Source organism: Anoplolepis gracilipes, chromosome 2 (genome assembly GCF_047496725.1).
Source record: "Anoplolepis gracilipes chromosome 2, ASM4749672v1, whole genome shotgun sequence".
NCBI classification, from domain to species: Eukaryota; Metazoa; Arthropoda; class Insecta; order Hymenoptera; family Formicidae; genus Anoplolepis; species Anoplolepis gracilipes.
The window spans coordinates 20,858,297-20,872,240 of NC_132971.1; the positions used below are offsets into that span (position 1 = coordinate 20,858,297).

Sequence of the window (13,944 nt, forward strand, 5' to 3'; positions counted from 1 at the left end):
TCTCGATTTCGATACACATTACGTTTATTGATACACGAAATCTATATCGGATGGATATCTTCCTGCTAGCGGTACGACTCGTAATCGTCGCACGAAATAACAAAATCACCGCGTTATATAGACAAAAAATTCGATGTCTTAATAGACTTTCTCGCAGATTAATAAATATGTATAACAAACGTCAATTTTCAATTCGGCACTCCCGACACTCGTTCACGCGCGATGTTCACTCCCCCTCCCTCGCCCCTCGCCGAAATCACTTCAACAACCGTTTCCGATGAAATTGCGATTTTTAGATCTCTCCCTTAATACGGGCATTCGTCGACACTTCGATATTCTTCAATAAATGTTACAGAACTCGTTACGTTCGTCAGTCAAGCAAATAGCCGTCGAAATACACAACGCAACGACGCAAAAGCAACGACGCGACGTATAAAAACATGCGGCGGAACGACGAATAATCTCGAAAATTGCGAAACGCCACCGGTTGCGACAATTACGTATTGAACAAATCCGTCTCGAGACTATGGCCCGTATTTAAACCTCTATTTCCGATGTACGCGATATTTTATACCCAAAATTGACGAAAACGACGACGCAGGGCAACTGCGACTCGACTCGATTCAGCTCAGCTCCGCGGTTAAAATCTGATAAGAAATGCTAAAAAAAATCGTCAACAAACAAAGCAAAACACAGTAAACTTGGCATTTGTCTTCCCTGAGCCATTTTTTGTTTAATAGTCAGAACGATTTGTTTAATTTTACCAAAAACTCTAGAAAAATACTTTATTAAAAATAAAACCAACACTCAACAATTAATGAGTTTCCTCGAAGTGAGACGCCAGTTTCACACAACGGCTGACTGTTTACATGATAAAAAGCAAAATTATAAAAAAAATTTTTTCCAAAAAATTTTCCTAAATCCCAATAAAATTCTATGAGATTTTCCCGATTTTTCCAAATATAAAAGAAATCTCTGAATATTCCCGGTTTTCCAGAAAATAGACACTCTGATTTACAAGTAAAAAATGATAATTTTATATATGCATTTGTAACATACATTTGCAAAGAACAATTAATCATGATTGTACACACTTTTTGTCAGTCCATGATTAAATGTGTGTATTAATACGGAATCTGTATTCATGAATAAAAATATGATTGTATTTAATAATTTTCTCTTTTATTCGCGGATATTTAATATTGATGAATGATTCATTATGCTAAAATATTCGGAAAAGTAATCTTTTTATTATTTTCTGAATAACCTAATTAATTAAATAATTATAATATTTAGATAATATTTTAATCAATATTATCAATATTAAAAAATAAATAATTTATTAATATCAAATAAATAAATAATAATCAAATTAGTTATTAATATTAAATAATTAAATAAATTATCATTATTATAGTTAATATTATTAAATTATTTAAGACATTAATCAAAAATTTAAATAATTAAACAGATTATAATATAATATATTTGACAGATTATAATGTAATATATTTCACTAATTATATTTCACATATTAGTATAATTATTTACAATACAAACTGTATGTTTAGATCAATACAATAGATGCAAAATTAAAAACAAAATTTAACCTAATTTCGAATTTTATTCAATTATAAGTTTTCATATTAATGGGGATAGTTAAGGACTTCTCTCTCTCTCTCTCTCTCTCTCTCTCTCTCTCTCTCTCTCTCTCTCTCTCTCTCTCTCTCTCTCTCTCTCTCTCTCTCTCTCTCTCTCTCTCTCTCCCTCTCTCTCTCTCTCTCTCCCTCCCTCCCTCCCTCTCTCTCTCTCTCTCTCTCTCTTGTTCATAAATCTTAAAATATTTTTTTTATCTAGGAAGAAATTTTTCAATTTCTTTTTTACAAACTAAAATCATAATAGTCTTATTTAAATTATTAAAATTATTTAAAAATTTAATAAAGAAACGATTTACAATATATTAATGTGATACATATTTCACTAAATTTATTAAAATAATTTTATTCTAATGAAATTCGATAAGTGTTTATAAAAATTTATTTTTAGTTTAATTTTCATATGTATTATATATAGAATATAGTTTTTAAATTAGATAAAAAATTATTGTACACAATACTTTTTAAAATGTCATATTTTTATAAATAAAAATGCAACTTTATACAGAAATCTGTACTTCATTAATATATTTAACATATATCAACATATGACATATTTTAAACAAATTATTAGAGTAATATTTAAATATTTTTGGATTTCTAAAATATATTTACAGAATTTAAAATTATTATACATAATTTTTACATTTTCAAACATAACATTTTATAAATATTAAAAAAAAATATTAAATAAAACTTATGCTGTTGTAAATATATCTTATGGTAAACAAGAAATATTAGAGTAAAATTTTATTAAATGTTAATGTCATATATATATATATATATATATATATATATATATATATATATATATATATATATATATATATATATATATACATCTTCGGAACATTTTAAAACATTTTATAAATATTAAAAAAAAATTTTTAATATTAAAAAAAAATATTTAATAAAATTTTGATCTAATATTTTTTGTTTACCGAAGGATATATATTTACAATAGCATAAGTTTTATTGTAAAATATAACTGTGACTATTTTTAAAAGATATAAAGATTAAAATTGTACCTACTTTTCTGGATTGCTAAAATTTGCCTTTGTTAAAAAAAAAAAAAAAAAAATAATACGTTTCTATTTGCAAGAAAATTTTCTTATAAAGAAGAAATGAAAAGATCGTGTCATCAAGATCAATGATATTGGCGGTATGATGCTTGGCATACATTCGAAATTGCAGCAACGGAAGTTGAATCGATAATATACAGGTATATATTGTGTATATATATATATATATATATATATATATATATATATATATATATATATATATATATATATATATATATATACGTATATATGTGTTTGATCGTTTGTTATTTATTTTTGTTCGCTCGAGATATTCGCCGTCAACCCTTTGTTGGATTCACCGTCAATATCTGTCCGTCGACTCGATCGAGCCCTCGGGATTATTTCGAAATATTCATCTCCCACGAAATGCCACGTGCGCATAACGTGTAGGAAGGCATATGCGTATATGTGAATAAAATTATGCGTTAATTTATTAACGAAATGAACGCGCAATTGCGAGAAATGCGATTTTATAATTAAATTACTTTAGATAAGAATACGTTACATTGTGTGCTTATGTATATGATTAAATATTATTATAATTAAATATTATTGAAGTTTCTGATCATTTATTGCAACTTTATTAAATGATGTAAGATTTTTTATAATTATTGCATAATTTGAATATAAGAACTGCATTTTAATCTCAGAATATTGACATTAATAATGCACACAATAAAAAGAATAAAATAGCTTTAACATAAATATGAAATAATTAAAGAGAGAAAGAGAGAGAGAGAGAGAGAGAGAGAGAGAGAGAAAGAGAGAGAGAAAAAGATTGAAAGAAAATGATCGGAATTTTAAAATTAAAAGCCAAACTGAATTATCTTTCTTTCTTTTTGTTATAATTTAGTATTTAATAAAGTATATTTTTGGTCCATATTTTTATGTATACTATTTTTTTTCCATTTTTATAGACCATTTATAAGCACAGTTTAATTCTTAAATTTTGAGACACATATTGTATATCTACTTTATATTAAATTTTTATACATATATTGTACACCTGTTTACTTTATGATATAAGACTGATTAAATCATATGATTAGTGATCGGTTATTCATCGATGCAACGCAATTTGTACTCTCTCTTTACAAAAGAACGATAGTATACGTGAGAGAGCTTTTCCGAGAATTTTCTTTAGAAGCGGCCCTCATATTTGAAAGGTAAAGGAGATGAATGAGAAAGCAGTAGATTCTTAAAGATGCTCAGAAAAAGAGCGAACGATGGTCTTTTCACACGCCCACTGAGATATAATTCTTTCTTTTAATTGAGAAAAATCTCGAAAAAAATGAATGCTTAGCGATTTAGAAACGTTTCCTTCTTTTATTAATATCCTTTGTATGTATGATAATAATCGTGTGACTTTAGATTATTCTTGTTGATATCAATAATAAAAGATTCTTTTCGTGCCAAGGTGAGTTTACAGAAACATAATAAAAGCATAATTTAAAATCCTGTTTAAAACAAAAAATATACAATTTAAGTATAGTATTCTTTTTCGAATGTTATACATAGAAATAAAATATTCAGTAAAGAATAAAGGTCACGTAAAGCAGGAATCTTAATTAAAATATTCTGTATTTTGTAAAAATCGTCACCGGACCTACCCAGGTAGCAAGCACACGACATTTTGACGTCAAAATATGATCAGTTCGAACCAAATATGACGTGATGTAATGATGTAATGACGTAAAAATGACGGACTAATGTCACAGACCGATGACGACATTTCAAGACGTTAAAAAGACGTGACTTTATGATCATTTTGGACCTATTAGTGACGTTTGAATGACATTTGATCATGAATCTTTTCCTCTAGCATGAAAAGTGAAAAATTCATTCACAAATATTGAATTGGCTAATAAAACTTTTCACGAGTTTACGCTAGAGGAAAAAATTTATGATCAAATGTCACGATCAAGTCCCAGGTTATAGAGGAAATTCATGTTAGAGCCCTGAGATATAGAGAATTGTGAATATCAAAATTATACACAAAATTGTTTGAATAATTTAAGATATTATAAAAAATTAAATGAGTTTTTAGTTAAAAAATAGTAATACTTGGGCAATTTATAATAATGACTTAAGAATCACGATATTATAACGTTCTTTTACAACATTATTAAGACGTCACAAAAAAGACGTTTTAAATTAGACATTATTTGATGACGTGTCATTGAACCAGAAATGACCAGTTTTCGACGTCAAAATGACATGTGCTTGCTATTTGGATATTCTGCGGACATAATATGTATATAAATTGTAAAAATTATAGATTTTTGTCTAAAATGAGATCAGATCTAATCAGATTTTATTTCCGATAAACTCACAAAAATCTTGCTTTATTTACGTATTCGTTCTTTTTTTTCGCGAAAATATATCACTTTAATTCGAAATAAAAGCGTAAATAGGAAACTTGCAGCGAATTTTCTCTTATCGATTATTCACATTTAGTATTTGCAATACGTTTCATTTCTCGTCAATTTTCCATCGTAGCTCCAATAATGGAAGAAAACCACCGATTGAATTTGTTTTATATATATATATATATATATATATATATATGTATATAGTTTTGTATATAGATATACACATATCTAAAATGTATGAACAGAATGCATCGAATCGAATGAATAAAAAGACCAGCGGATCAATGCATATTTCTGTCTTTTAATAGATTTTTTAAACTAACAATCTAATGAACTTTTTATCCCATCAATCCACCGAGATCAACAAAATCGTAAATGGAAAACTTTGAAGAAAATATTAAAGTATCAGAGAATATATCAGAAAGTTAAAGAATATCAGAAAGTCCCGCCAATGACCTCCGGGATAAAAACAATTATCTTTTATCTTCAGTCCCAATGCCACCAGACTACTTCGTATAATATTAAATCTCTTTTTCATACAATATTTTCATATATATATATATATATATATATATATTAATGTTAAGGTTTGTATCTAATTTATTAATGATAAATCTTCTGCTAGATTTACTATTTATTTTTTTCAAAAAATATTATAAATTTCAATAAAATAAACGTATAATACATGCAGTGATATATAAATCTTAATCTATTATAATAATAATGGGAAATAATTTTAAAGATGAAAAAAATGATCGGATTTTAAATATAGTTATAATAAAAATAAACAAACAAAATCACCTTTATTTTAATTTTCACTTAATCGTTTCTAATTATTTTAATATTATTTTTATTATGTTTTACATATTTATTTGTTTCTAAATTAAATTGAAAAAAATTTAAAACAAAAGCTCAAAATGTTTCCTCGTTATATTCCAATTTATTTATTATAAGCTTAAGCACGCGGTTCCGTTCAAATAAAATTTTACATAAAAAAAACCCTACCTTTTATTTTTAATCAACATAATCTCGTTTAAATAATTTTTTTTATTCTAAAGAAAATCCTTTTTCATTTGATTACATTTCTTTACTTTTGTACATAATACTCAACAATCGATTGAAACCATAAACTATGTTTAGCAACAAGATGACCTTACGGTACACCTGCTGAATCAACAGTTTACAAGAAGCTATCATTATTATATCAACGAGAAAGCTTTGCTATCTCAGAAACTATTGAGATTAAAGTACCATCACATGTACATCGATTCGTTATTAAAATAATTTAAAAAATGAGTAAGCTGTGCTAAAATACCATACCTTATTCAAATGCATTATGTGAAAATATTTAATCTGTATGAAATAACAAGATAAAATATTTCATCTCGATAACCTTCTATGCATGTTCGATAACCTTTGCATGCTCAGAATCGAGAAAACAGAATATATATTCTTGTCTATGACGTATTTACATTGTATGATTAACATAAGAAATATTTTTTAAGAAAAAAAAGATATGAAATATTATAAATTTCAATAAAATAAACGTATAATACATGCAGTGATATATAAATCTTAATTTATTGTAATAATAATGACAAATAAAATTTTAAAGATAAAAAAATGATCGGATTTTAAATAGGGTTTTAATAAAAATAAAATAAAAATAGTTCTCTTACATTATTGATTATATATAATGGATATCTAATTTTTAAATGATTAAAAAATTTTCGAGAAAAAAAATAATCCTAAATTATTCAGTAATCTTTACATTCTTTGAAGAATGAGAGAAATAAACAAAGAGACATTTTTCCTTTAATCAACATGAATGAAAATATCGACCTTGTCATCTGACATCTGAATTGTAAAGGCAATTTTCTTTACTTTTCTTTATGTTTTATACTTCTGCATTATAATCATACAATTCAAGAAGTCAGAAGAAATGTTTATATTTACAAATCTACATCGCTTTGCCTCTTTCAAGGCAGACTTTTCTCTTATCATTTTTCTCTTACCTTTTGAAAACGTCTTTTTTCGCGATCGCCGTACCGGATTTTCTTCACCACTTCAGCACCCACGGCGATTTATCGAAGAGCGAAGAACACACATAGCAATCGTAAATCACAGCACAGCATCGATCGAATCGTGGTGAAGATCGTTGAAAACTGGCGAAAAAAGGGCACCTGCCCCCCATTCGCGACACAACGCGGTGCAGACTGCGAGGAACTGCAAATTTCAAACGGAAAATTGACATCGTCGATTGACGAGCAATTCGCGCGCGCTCCAACACTCATTGCCAATCAACCAATCAGGTCTCCCTGCCTTTCGCGCGTGTATATATATATATATATATATATATATATATATATATATATATATATATATATGCGTTAAGTATATTTTTTTTTGCTGTAGTCTGTACTTTTTCTTATATTTTTTTTTCTTATGATTCGCTTTAATTATTATAAAGAAAGTTCTCTTCTTCGAATTATATATTAATACAAAAAACATTTTAAAAAAAGAACATTTATAGATTACAGGTGCGCATGTTCCAAAAATAGAAAATTTTATTAATCCTTTTTATTGGTCTATGTCTATGTATAAAAGTATTAAAGCGAAATAAACCAAACTTTATGAGATATCTCTAGTGTTTTATGTCAGAATATAATAGAAATATAAAATAACTCGCGTATAGAAACATTCATTTTTTGAAAAACTTATCTCAATATTTATTTTTACACACACAGAAAAAAAGTAAGTGTCAAACAAAACTTATATATTCATATGAACGCGTTCATTGTTTCACATATACGCAACAATTTATAATCTTCTTGGAAGAATTTAAAAATCTTAAATTTCAACAATATTACAGTCTTATTTCAATACTACAATTGTCATTTCAAGAATAAAATCATTATTTTAACACTAAGAAAATGATAATCTTCGATTTGAATATGTGTTATTTTCTATCCAACATTTTTTCCTCTCCATTCAAGAAAATGATTCTTAAATAACAAGAATATATTTATTTTAGTTGAACTATATAAAATGCCTTCACCTAAGCAAATTTTTTTTTATTTAACGCAATATAATCTCATTTCAAGATTTACATTTTGAAACTAAAGATATTATCAAAATAAGAATATTCTTTTTTTCAGTGCAAAGAATATCCATTTCTATAAAAAATCATAATATTTTAATTAAAAGAAAAACTACAGATGTGTTGTTATTACATCAATGGAAAAAATAAAATTTAAACTAAGTATTATTATATAAACCGTGTTTAATTTTTTTCTTCATCACTTTTTATATTATCGGTAACAAGGATATGATTCGTTGTTTAAGAATTGTATGACTTACGCTAGGTATACATAAAATGTGACTGTAGAAAAAATACGCTTTGTTTTATACTCATTAAAAAGTAAAAATTTAAATTGTCGTTGATTTACAATACAAAAGAACAGGAAATTTCGATGAGAAATAACGTTGGCTTAGTAATCACACAAAAATAATCCTCATATCCTCCTCGCGGCGATAATAATGCATCGATTATCGTAAGATTCTTCACGTTTAATGACATGAAAAATTGAGTTTATGTCCCGTCTTCACAAAGTCATACCGATCTCGATTCCTGTTAAGAAATCACTAATTTAATACTCACATTATCTTGTAACGCACAGTTCGTTCTAGTATTATATGCCGTTTACGAGCGACATACTTTATCACGGTCACGCCAGAGTTTTATCTCCGTCAAATATTAACTATACTAATAAAGCACCATCTTACGTGTGTCTAATATACTCTTCTCGTAAAGAGAAGTGTATATTTATTACACGTGGTCTATAAATGGGTTTGTTTATAATACTTATATTAATAGTTAGCATTTTAGATTTCTTTTTTATAAGTAAAATTATCATTTAAATATATCTAAAAAATATGAAAGCGGAGTTTTTTACTGGTTTATGTAATCGGCAAACAATTTTACTGCATTTACATAAGAAAACAGGATAAAAATGCAATATAAAATATTATCATTCAAGACTTTATATTCAAAGAAGTTAAATTTGTAAAACTCGAGATTAATATTTTTAATCATATGTCTAAAAACAAATTAAAATGCACCGTTATATTCTTTTGTATAAGTAAAATATATTATTTTAATTACATACATTGAATTACGTGCTAATAAACTATTAATTAATAATACATGTTAAATAAAAGAACAATAAGTTATCAAATCTGTCAGAGACACCCGTATATAATATTAAAATTCGGAGATTATTTTTATCTACAATTTATGTGTATGTATATATACATACCAGTGAAAAAAGACCTATCAAAATCGACATCAAATTGATGTCATTTCGATAGGTCTTTTTCACTGATGGGTATAAATGTTCCAGTGCGCGTTACATGCAAGCGTCATCTATATAATAAATAAACATTAAAAAACAAAATTCATAAAATATAAATACCTGCTTCATATTTTCCTTATATTGATCCTTATCACAAGATTCCGTTCGAAGTAGACAACGATTTTGGACTTTCTCTCTTAATAACAGGAACGTAAATAAAAAGTTTCACGCGCGTGAATTCAACAATTTTAGTACGAAATCGCAGTAAGATGTAAGACACTTTTCGCCCTAAACTTTACCACCGTGATAATTGATAGCGGAGAATTTAGAAATCGCAAAAATTGTGTCGAGTTTGCGTGAAACTTTTCACTCTTCGCGAGAGAGATAATTTTACGCGAGAACCTCGAAAACTTTCAGCGATCGCTAAATTCTTTGCTATCCGTTTGGACGACGGAGAGTTTCACGATGTAAAAAGTTTAACGTTTCTGCGATTCGAAAAGTTACATAATCGATAAAAATTCAGTCGAATTCGAGTGCGCGAGACTATACTTACGTTCTCGCCATATCCAGGAGACAAAGAGGATCGCTATTTGGCGCGCAAAAAAGAAATCAGGCCGGTAACTGTCACTCCGCAGGGACATCCGGATAATTGACATAATATTTCTGATTGGCTGTCGTTATAGGGAACTTACGGAAGCCTACGGAAATTCTCTCCTCGAGCAGCCAATCGATGCATTCGACGAACTCATTAACGGACCAATCACAGTTTTTCCATTCTTTTTGCACTATTTTGTGAGTGGACGTCAGCCTAAAGCCCGTATCAGACTACGCATTAAAAATTGAGATTACAGATTGAAGATTGAAATTTGACCAATCAAGACAAAGCAATTTTAATAAAAAATAAAAAGCAATTTTACTTCCTTTTATTCGGATTAGTCACATTTTAATCTTTAATCTTCAATCTTCAATTTTCAATTCGTAGTCCGATACGAGCTTAAAGCTGCGTTCCATATGTAACTTTCATTTAGACCGAAAGTTAAACAAAGACAGACATAATGCTCGTGAGTGTCGTGATCGTTTAGTGGAACGCAACCGAACCAACGATTCGTAAAAAAAAAAAAAAAAAATTAGTAAAAATGAAAATTGACCGACTAACTTTACAGAGGTCATTGTATGGCAAATAAAAAAAAAAAAAAAAACAAAATTACAAATAAAATAAAAAAAATTTTATAAAATTTCGACGTTACACGGCAGGTCGAGAGGAAAACTGGCAAATAACAAGAACAAAAAAATAACTAATATCCCGCTAATATGTTTCTGATGTTGGTAACACTAGTTAGAGACGCTAATCTTTCGCAGTGGTTCCGCAGCGGCAATTTATGTCAACCAAATTTGTTGTAATTGTCAAACATCACATTAATTAACATAAATAATAATGTGTAGCGATACGGATGATTGGCGATCACGTTATTGTTAGATTTATTCCAACGGACGTTCTAATTTAATTCATGATATAATGATCGAAAGACATTCGCTACAATGATGACAACAGATCGTATCGACGTTTCTCTACCGTTTGCAGTAAAAAAGGGACAGGATGTTTACAATGACAGCGATGACAATACTAGCCTGGATGATATTGACGATTTTCTATCCATGTCTTTGCCACCGCCTTCCATGAACAATTCTGTTTTAATCGACGAATCCAACAATGAGTTTTTACGTCTCACTACAACGGCACGTTTCTTTTTATATGTGCAAACTGTGTGCTTATTTCTTTTCGATTTTTAGAAAAAAGATCTTGAAAGATTGATTTTGATTTCTCGCACAAAGATATAATTATATCCTATCATGTATTCTGTAGCACATATAATAGATATAAAGAGAATTCTGACACTCTGTGCGTTGTAGGTTAAAGAAATTTTTTTGCTGTGTGCTTGTTCTGAATTTTGATATGTGCTAGTTGAATTAGAATATCAATCTAAAAAGAGTTCTATTTTTGTTATAATCATTTAGAAAATAATCACAAAAAAGTTTAGATTGAAGTAAAATAATATTCCTCGATGTGACATACAATAGAGAGATAATTCAATTAAAATCAAACTGTTTTAAACTGTTTATAGAATTTTATAAAAGTCTTCAAGTTCACGTATATCATTGACTTGTAATTTTTCCTATTGCAATTATTCTTACGTCTTATATTGTTTGTGCAGGTCCGTGCTGTATACTTGTCTTATCTTCATAAATGCTTAATTGGTAATTATATAACTTGTTATAAACAAACGGACAATGATGTACCAAGTATTGAAGTAAAAAAATGTGCAGATCAAATGGAATTGCATGCAGTTAGATTGGCATTAGAAGTTGCTCTGTACAGACAAAATATGTTAAGAATGGTAAGAAACTTTAATATTAAAAATGGAAAAAAAAGAAATGTTAATGAGTTTTATTTAACATTTCAATAATTGACATTGTAATTTGTTTATTCTTGTAGATTGCAGATATAAAGTCGCATACTGTTAAAGAGAAAGCGTATAAAAAATTAGTAATATTTTTAGAAACATCTAAAGATAAGATTGATGTTGCTGTACAAACAGATACCACATGGCCAGATTTGCACAAAGTAGATAATACAGAAGATGTATATACACCTAATTGTAAAGAAACATTAGAAACAGTGAATTCTGACAATTCTCACACGAGCGAAAATATTATGAAAAATATTGACGATGAGATGGATATACAAATATTGCAAGAGACTATAAAAGAAGACTCTAATGACACTAGTCAGGAAATTAAGGATCAGAACGATTTCCAAATAGATGATGAAACTACTATTAAAAATGAAGATGAAAATTCACAAGATTCACTACTACAACATATGGAGGATATGTTTTGCGAGAGTGACGACAGTAGTGATATAACAAAATTGATTGAGAAACATTCTGGTGTTACAAAGGCTAATATCGATAAGGAAATTAATAAAATATGTTTAGAAGCAGATTTGAATCTTTTTGGTATACCACAAAGTGATAGTATACCAAGGCCTAAAATGACAAAAGTAAGTACAAGCGAAGGAAAAGTTAGCTTTAGTCGTTATAAGGAACTGCAAAATAGAAAAGCCATTAAGGAAGTTAATGGAAATGAGACTGGCGAAAATAAACAAAAACAGAGGCTAAACGCTATTTGGTTTGTGGAACGTGTGCATCAAGTTTCACAACTGAAAGCCAAACTGACTGAATTATCATTGACAAATTATCGTAAGCATGGAAAAATAAAAGAACAATTTCTTGAATTGTTTGGGGAATGTGAGGAAGAAGAAATGATGCCAGAATCGCCAATCTGCATAGAAAATTATTTACCTGCTTGCAAAGAAAGAATAGCGTCTTGGATTGTCAAATATCTAATGCCATTTTACAAGAACAGAAGAATTAAAGATCGACAACTTTTTAAAGCTGTCGCAAAGTATATCGCGGACATGCTCATTATAGAAAATACGTTTCCAGGTAATTAATTTCATATTCTCACCACAGTTATATTGCTTTGCACGTATAAGAGTATATAATTAATATGTAATGTGTTATTTTAGATGATTATGTTGATGTGTAATGTATTATTTTGTTAATATATTTTGGATAATTATGTGAACTGAGTACTTTGGCATTACACTAGGGCAGAATTTTGAGACAGTTGCAAAACAAAACAAAAAATAGTTTTTAGAACTGGTTCACAATATATCTATTATTACATAATTTTATTTCATTCCATTTCTAATTTGGAAATTTGTATTTTATATTGAATGTTACATTTTTCATATATTTTAAGAAGAAAATAGAAATTGTAGATATATATATATATATATATGGTATATTAGAATATTATTTTCTAATAACAAAAGTCTCATTCTTTTGTTTGTATATTTCAGAGCAAGAATGTGTCAGCAAGTATATAGAAAGTTATTTCAAGAACAAGAAGTTTATTAAAACTAAACAGGATATATATCTCTGAGAGTAAGATGCGTGACATGTTATCAATTCTATTATGCAATATACAAGTTAATGAAAAATATATATTCTAATATATATAATTTTCTTTTGATACAAGCCCTTTAATAATACTATTCAAATTTTTTGTTTGAAAACATAACATTCATGAAACATAATAAAATTATATGTAAATATATTTATAAAAATATAAATTATGGAAAAACTAAAAATTTAATTTCGAGAAATATATGCTATATATGGAGGATGTAAAATATTTATATATGAAAAACAATTATTAAATTAACTCTGTTTTGATTATGTTCTGCATCTTTAAATGTATAAATATAATATTGCTGAAAAATAAATCGAATCTAACGTAATTAAATAAAGCTACAAAGAAAAAATAAAGATACTAAATACAATTAATAATTTTACTATCGATTTTAATATAATAGATAATACAATAACGATAAAATAATAAAAATGTGAAT

The 13,944-nt window shown here is 27.6% G+C and overlaps 2 protein-coding genes across 7 annotated transcripts in view; one reads left to right on the top strand and one right to left on the bottom strand.

Moving 5' to 3' along the window:
- Dh44-r1 (Diuretic hormone 44 receptor 1) overlaps positions 1–9,722 on the bottom strand; it is an 85,710-nt gene extending 75,988 nt beyond the window's left edge. The window contains exons 1-2 of one of the 4 annotated variants that reach the window (XM_072907182.1): positions 9,588–9,722; positions 7,128–7,338 (exon numbers count right to left, since the gene is read on the bottom strand). The gene's annotated coding sequence lies outside the window, so the exon portion shown is untranslated. Of the gene's footprint in view, positions 1–7,127; positions 7,339–8,472; positions 8,744–8,773; positions 8,842–9,587 lie in introns of those variants that run through there. The other 3 variants (XM_072907197.1, XM_072907191.1, XM_072907174.1) reach the window with 3 other exon arrangements.
- Positions 9,723–10,787: 1,065 nt separating this feature from the next.
- Positions 10,788–13,613, top strand: LOC140662913 (uncharacterized). Of its 3 annotated transcripts, XM_072886626.1 has the most exons (5): positions 10,788–11,204; positions 11,681–11,863; positions 11,962–12,973; positions 13,057–13,072; positions 13,393–13,613. In XM_072886626.1, exons 1-5 carry the CDS (start codon positions 11,007–11,009, stop codon positions 13,448–13,450), a joined length of 1,467 nt encoding a protein of 488 aa, XP_072742727.1. In that variant the 5' UTR covers positions 10,788–11,006; the 3' UTR covers positions 13,451–13,613. The 3 variants fall into 3 exon arrangements, with proteins under 3 accessions (XP_072742727.1, XP_072742726.1, XP_072742728.1); XM_072886625.1 differs by lacking the exon at positions 13,057–13,072 and having other exon boundaries at positions 10,789–11,204; XM_072886627.1 differs by lacking the exon at positions 13,393–13,613 and having other exon boundaries at positions 10,789–11,204; positions 13,057–13,213.
- The last annotated feature ends 331 nt before the right edge of the window (positions 13,614–13,944 follow it).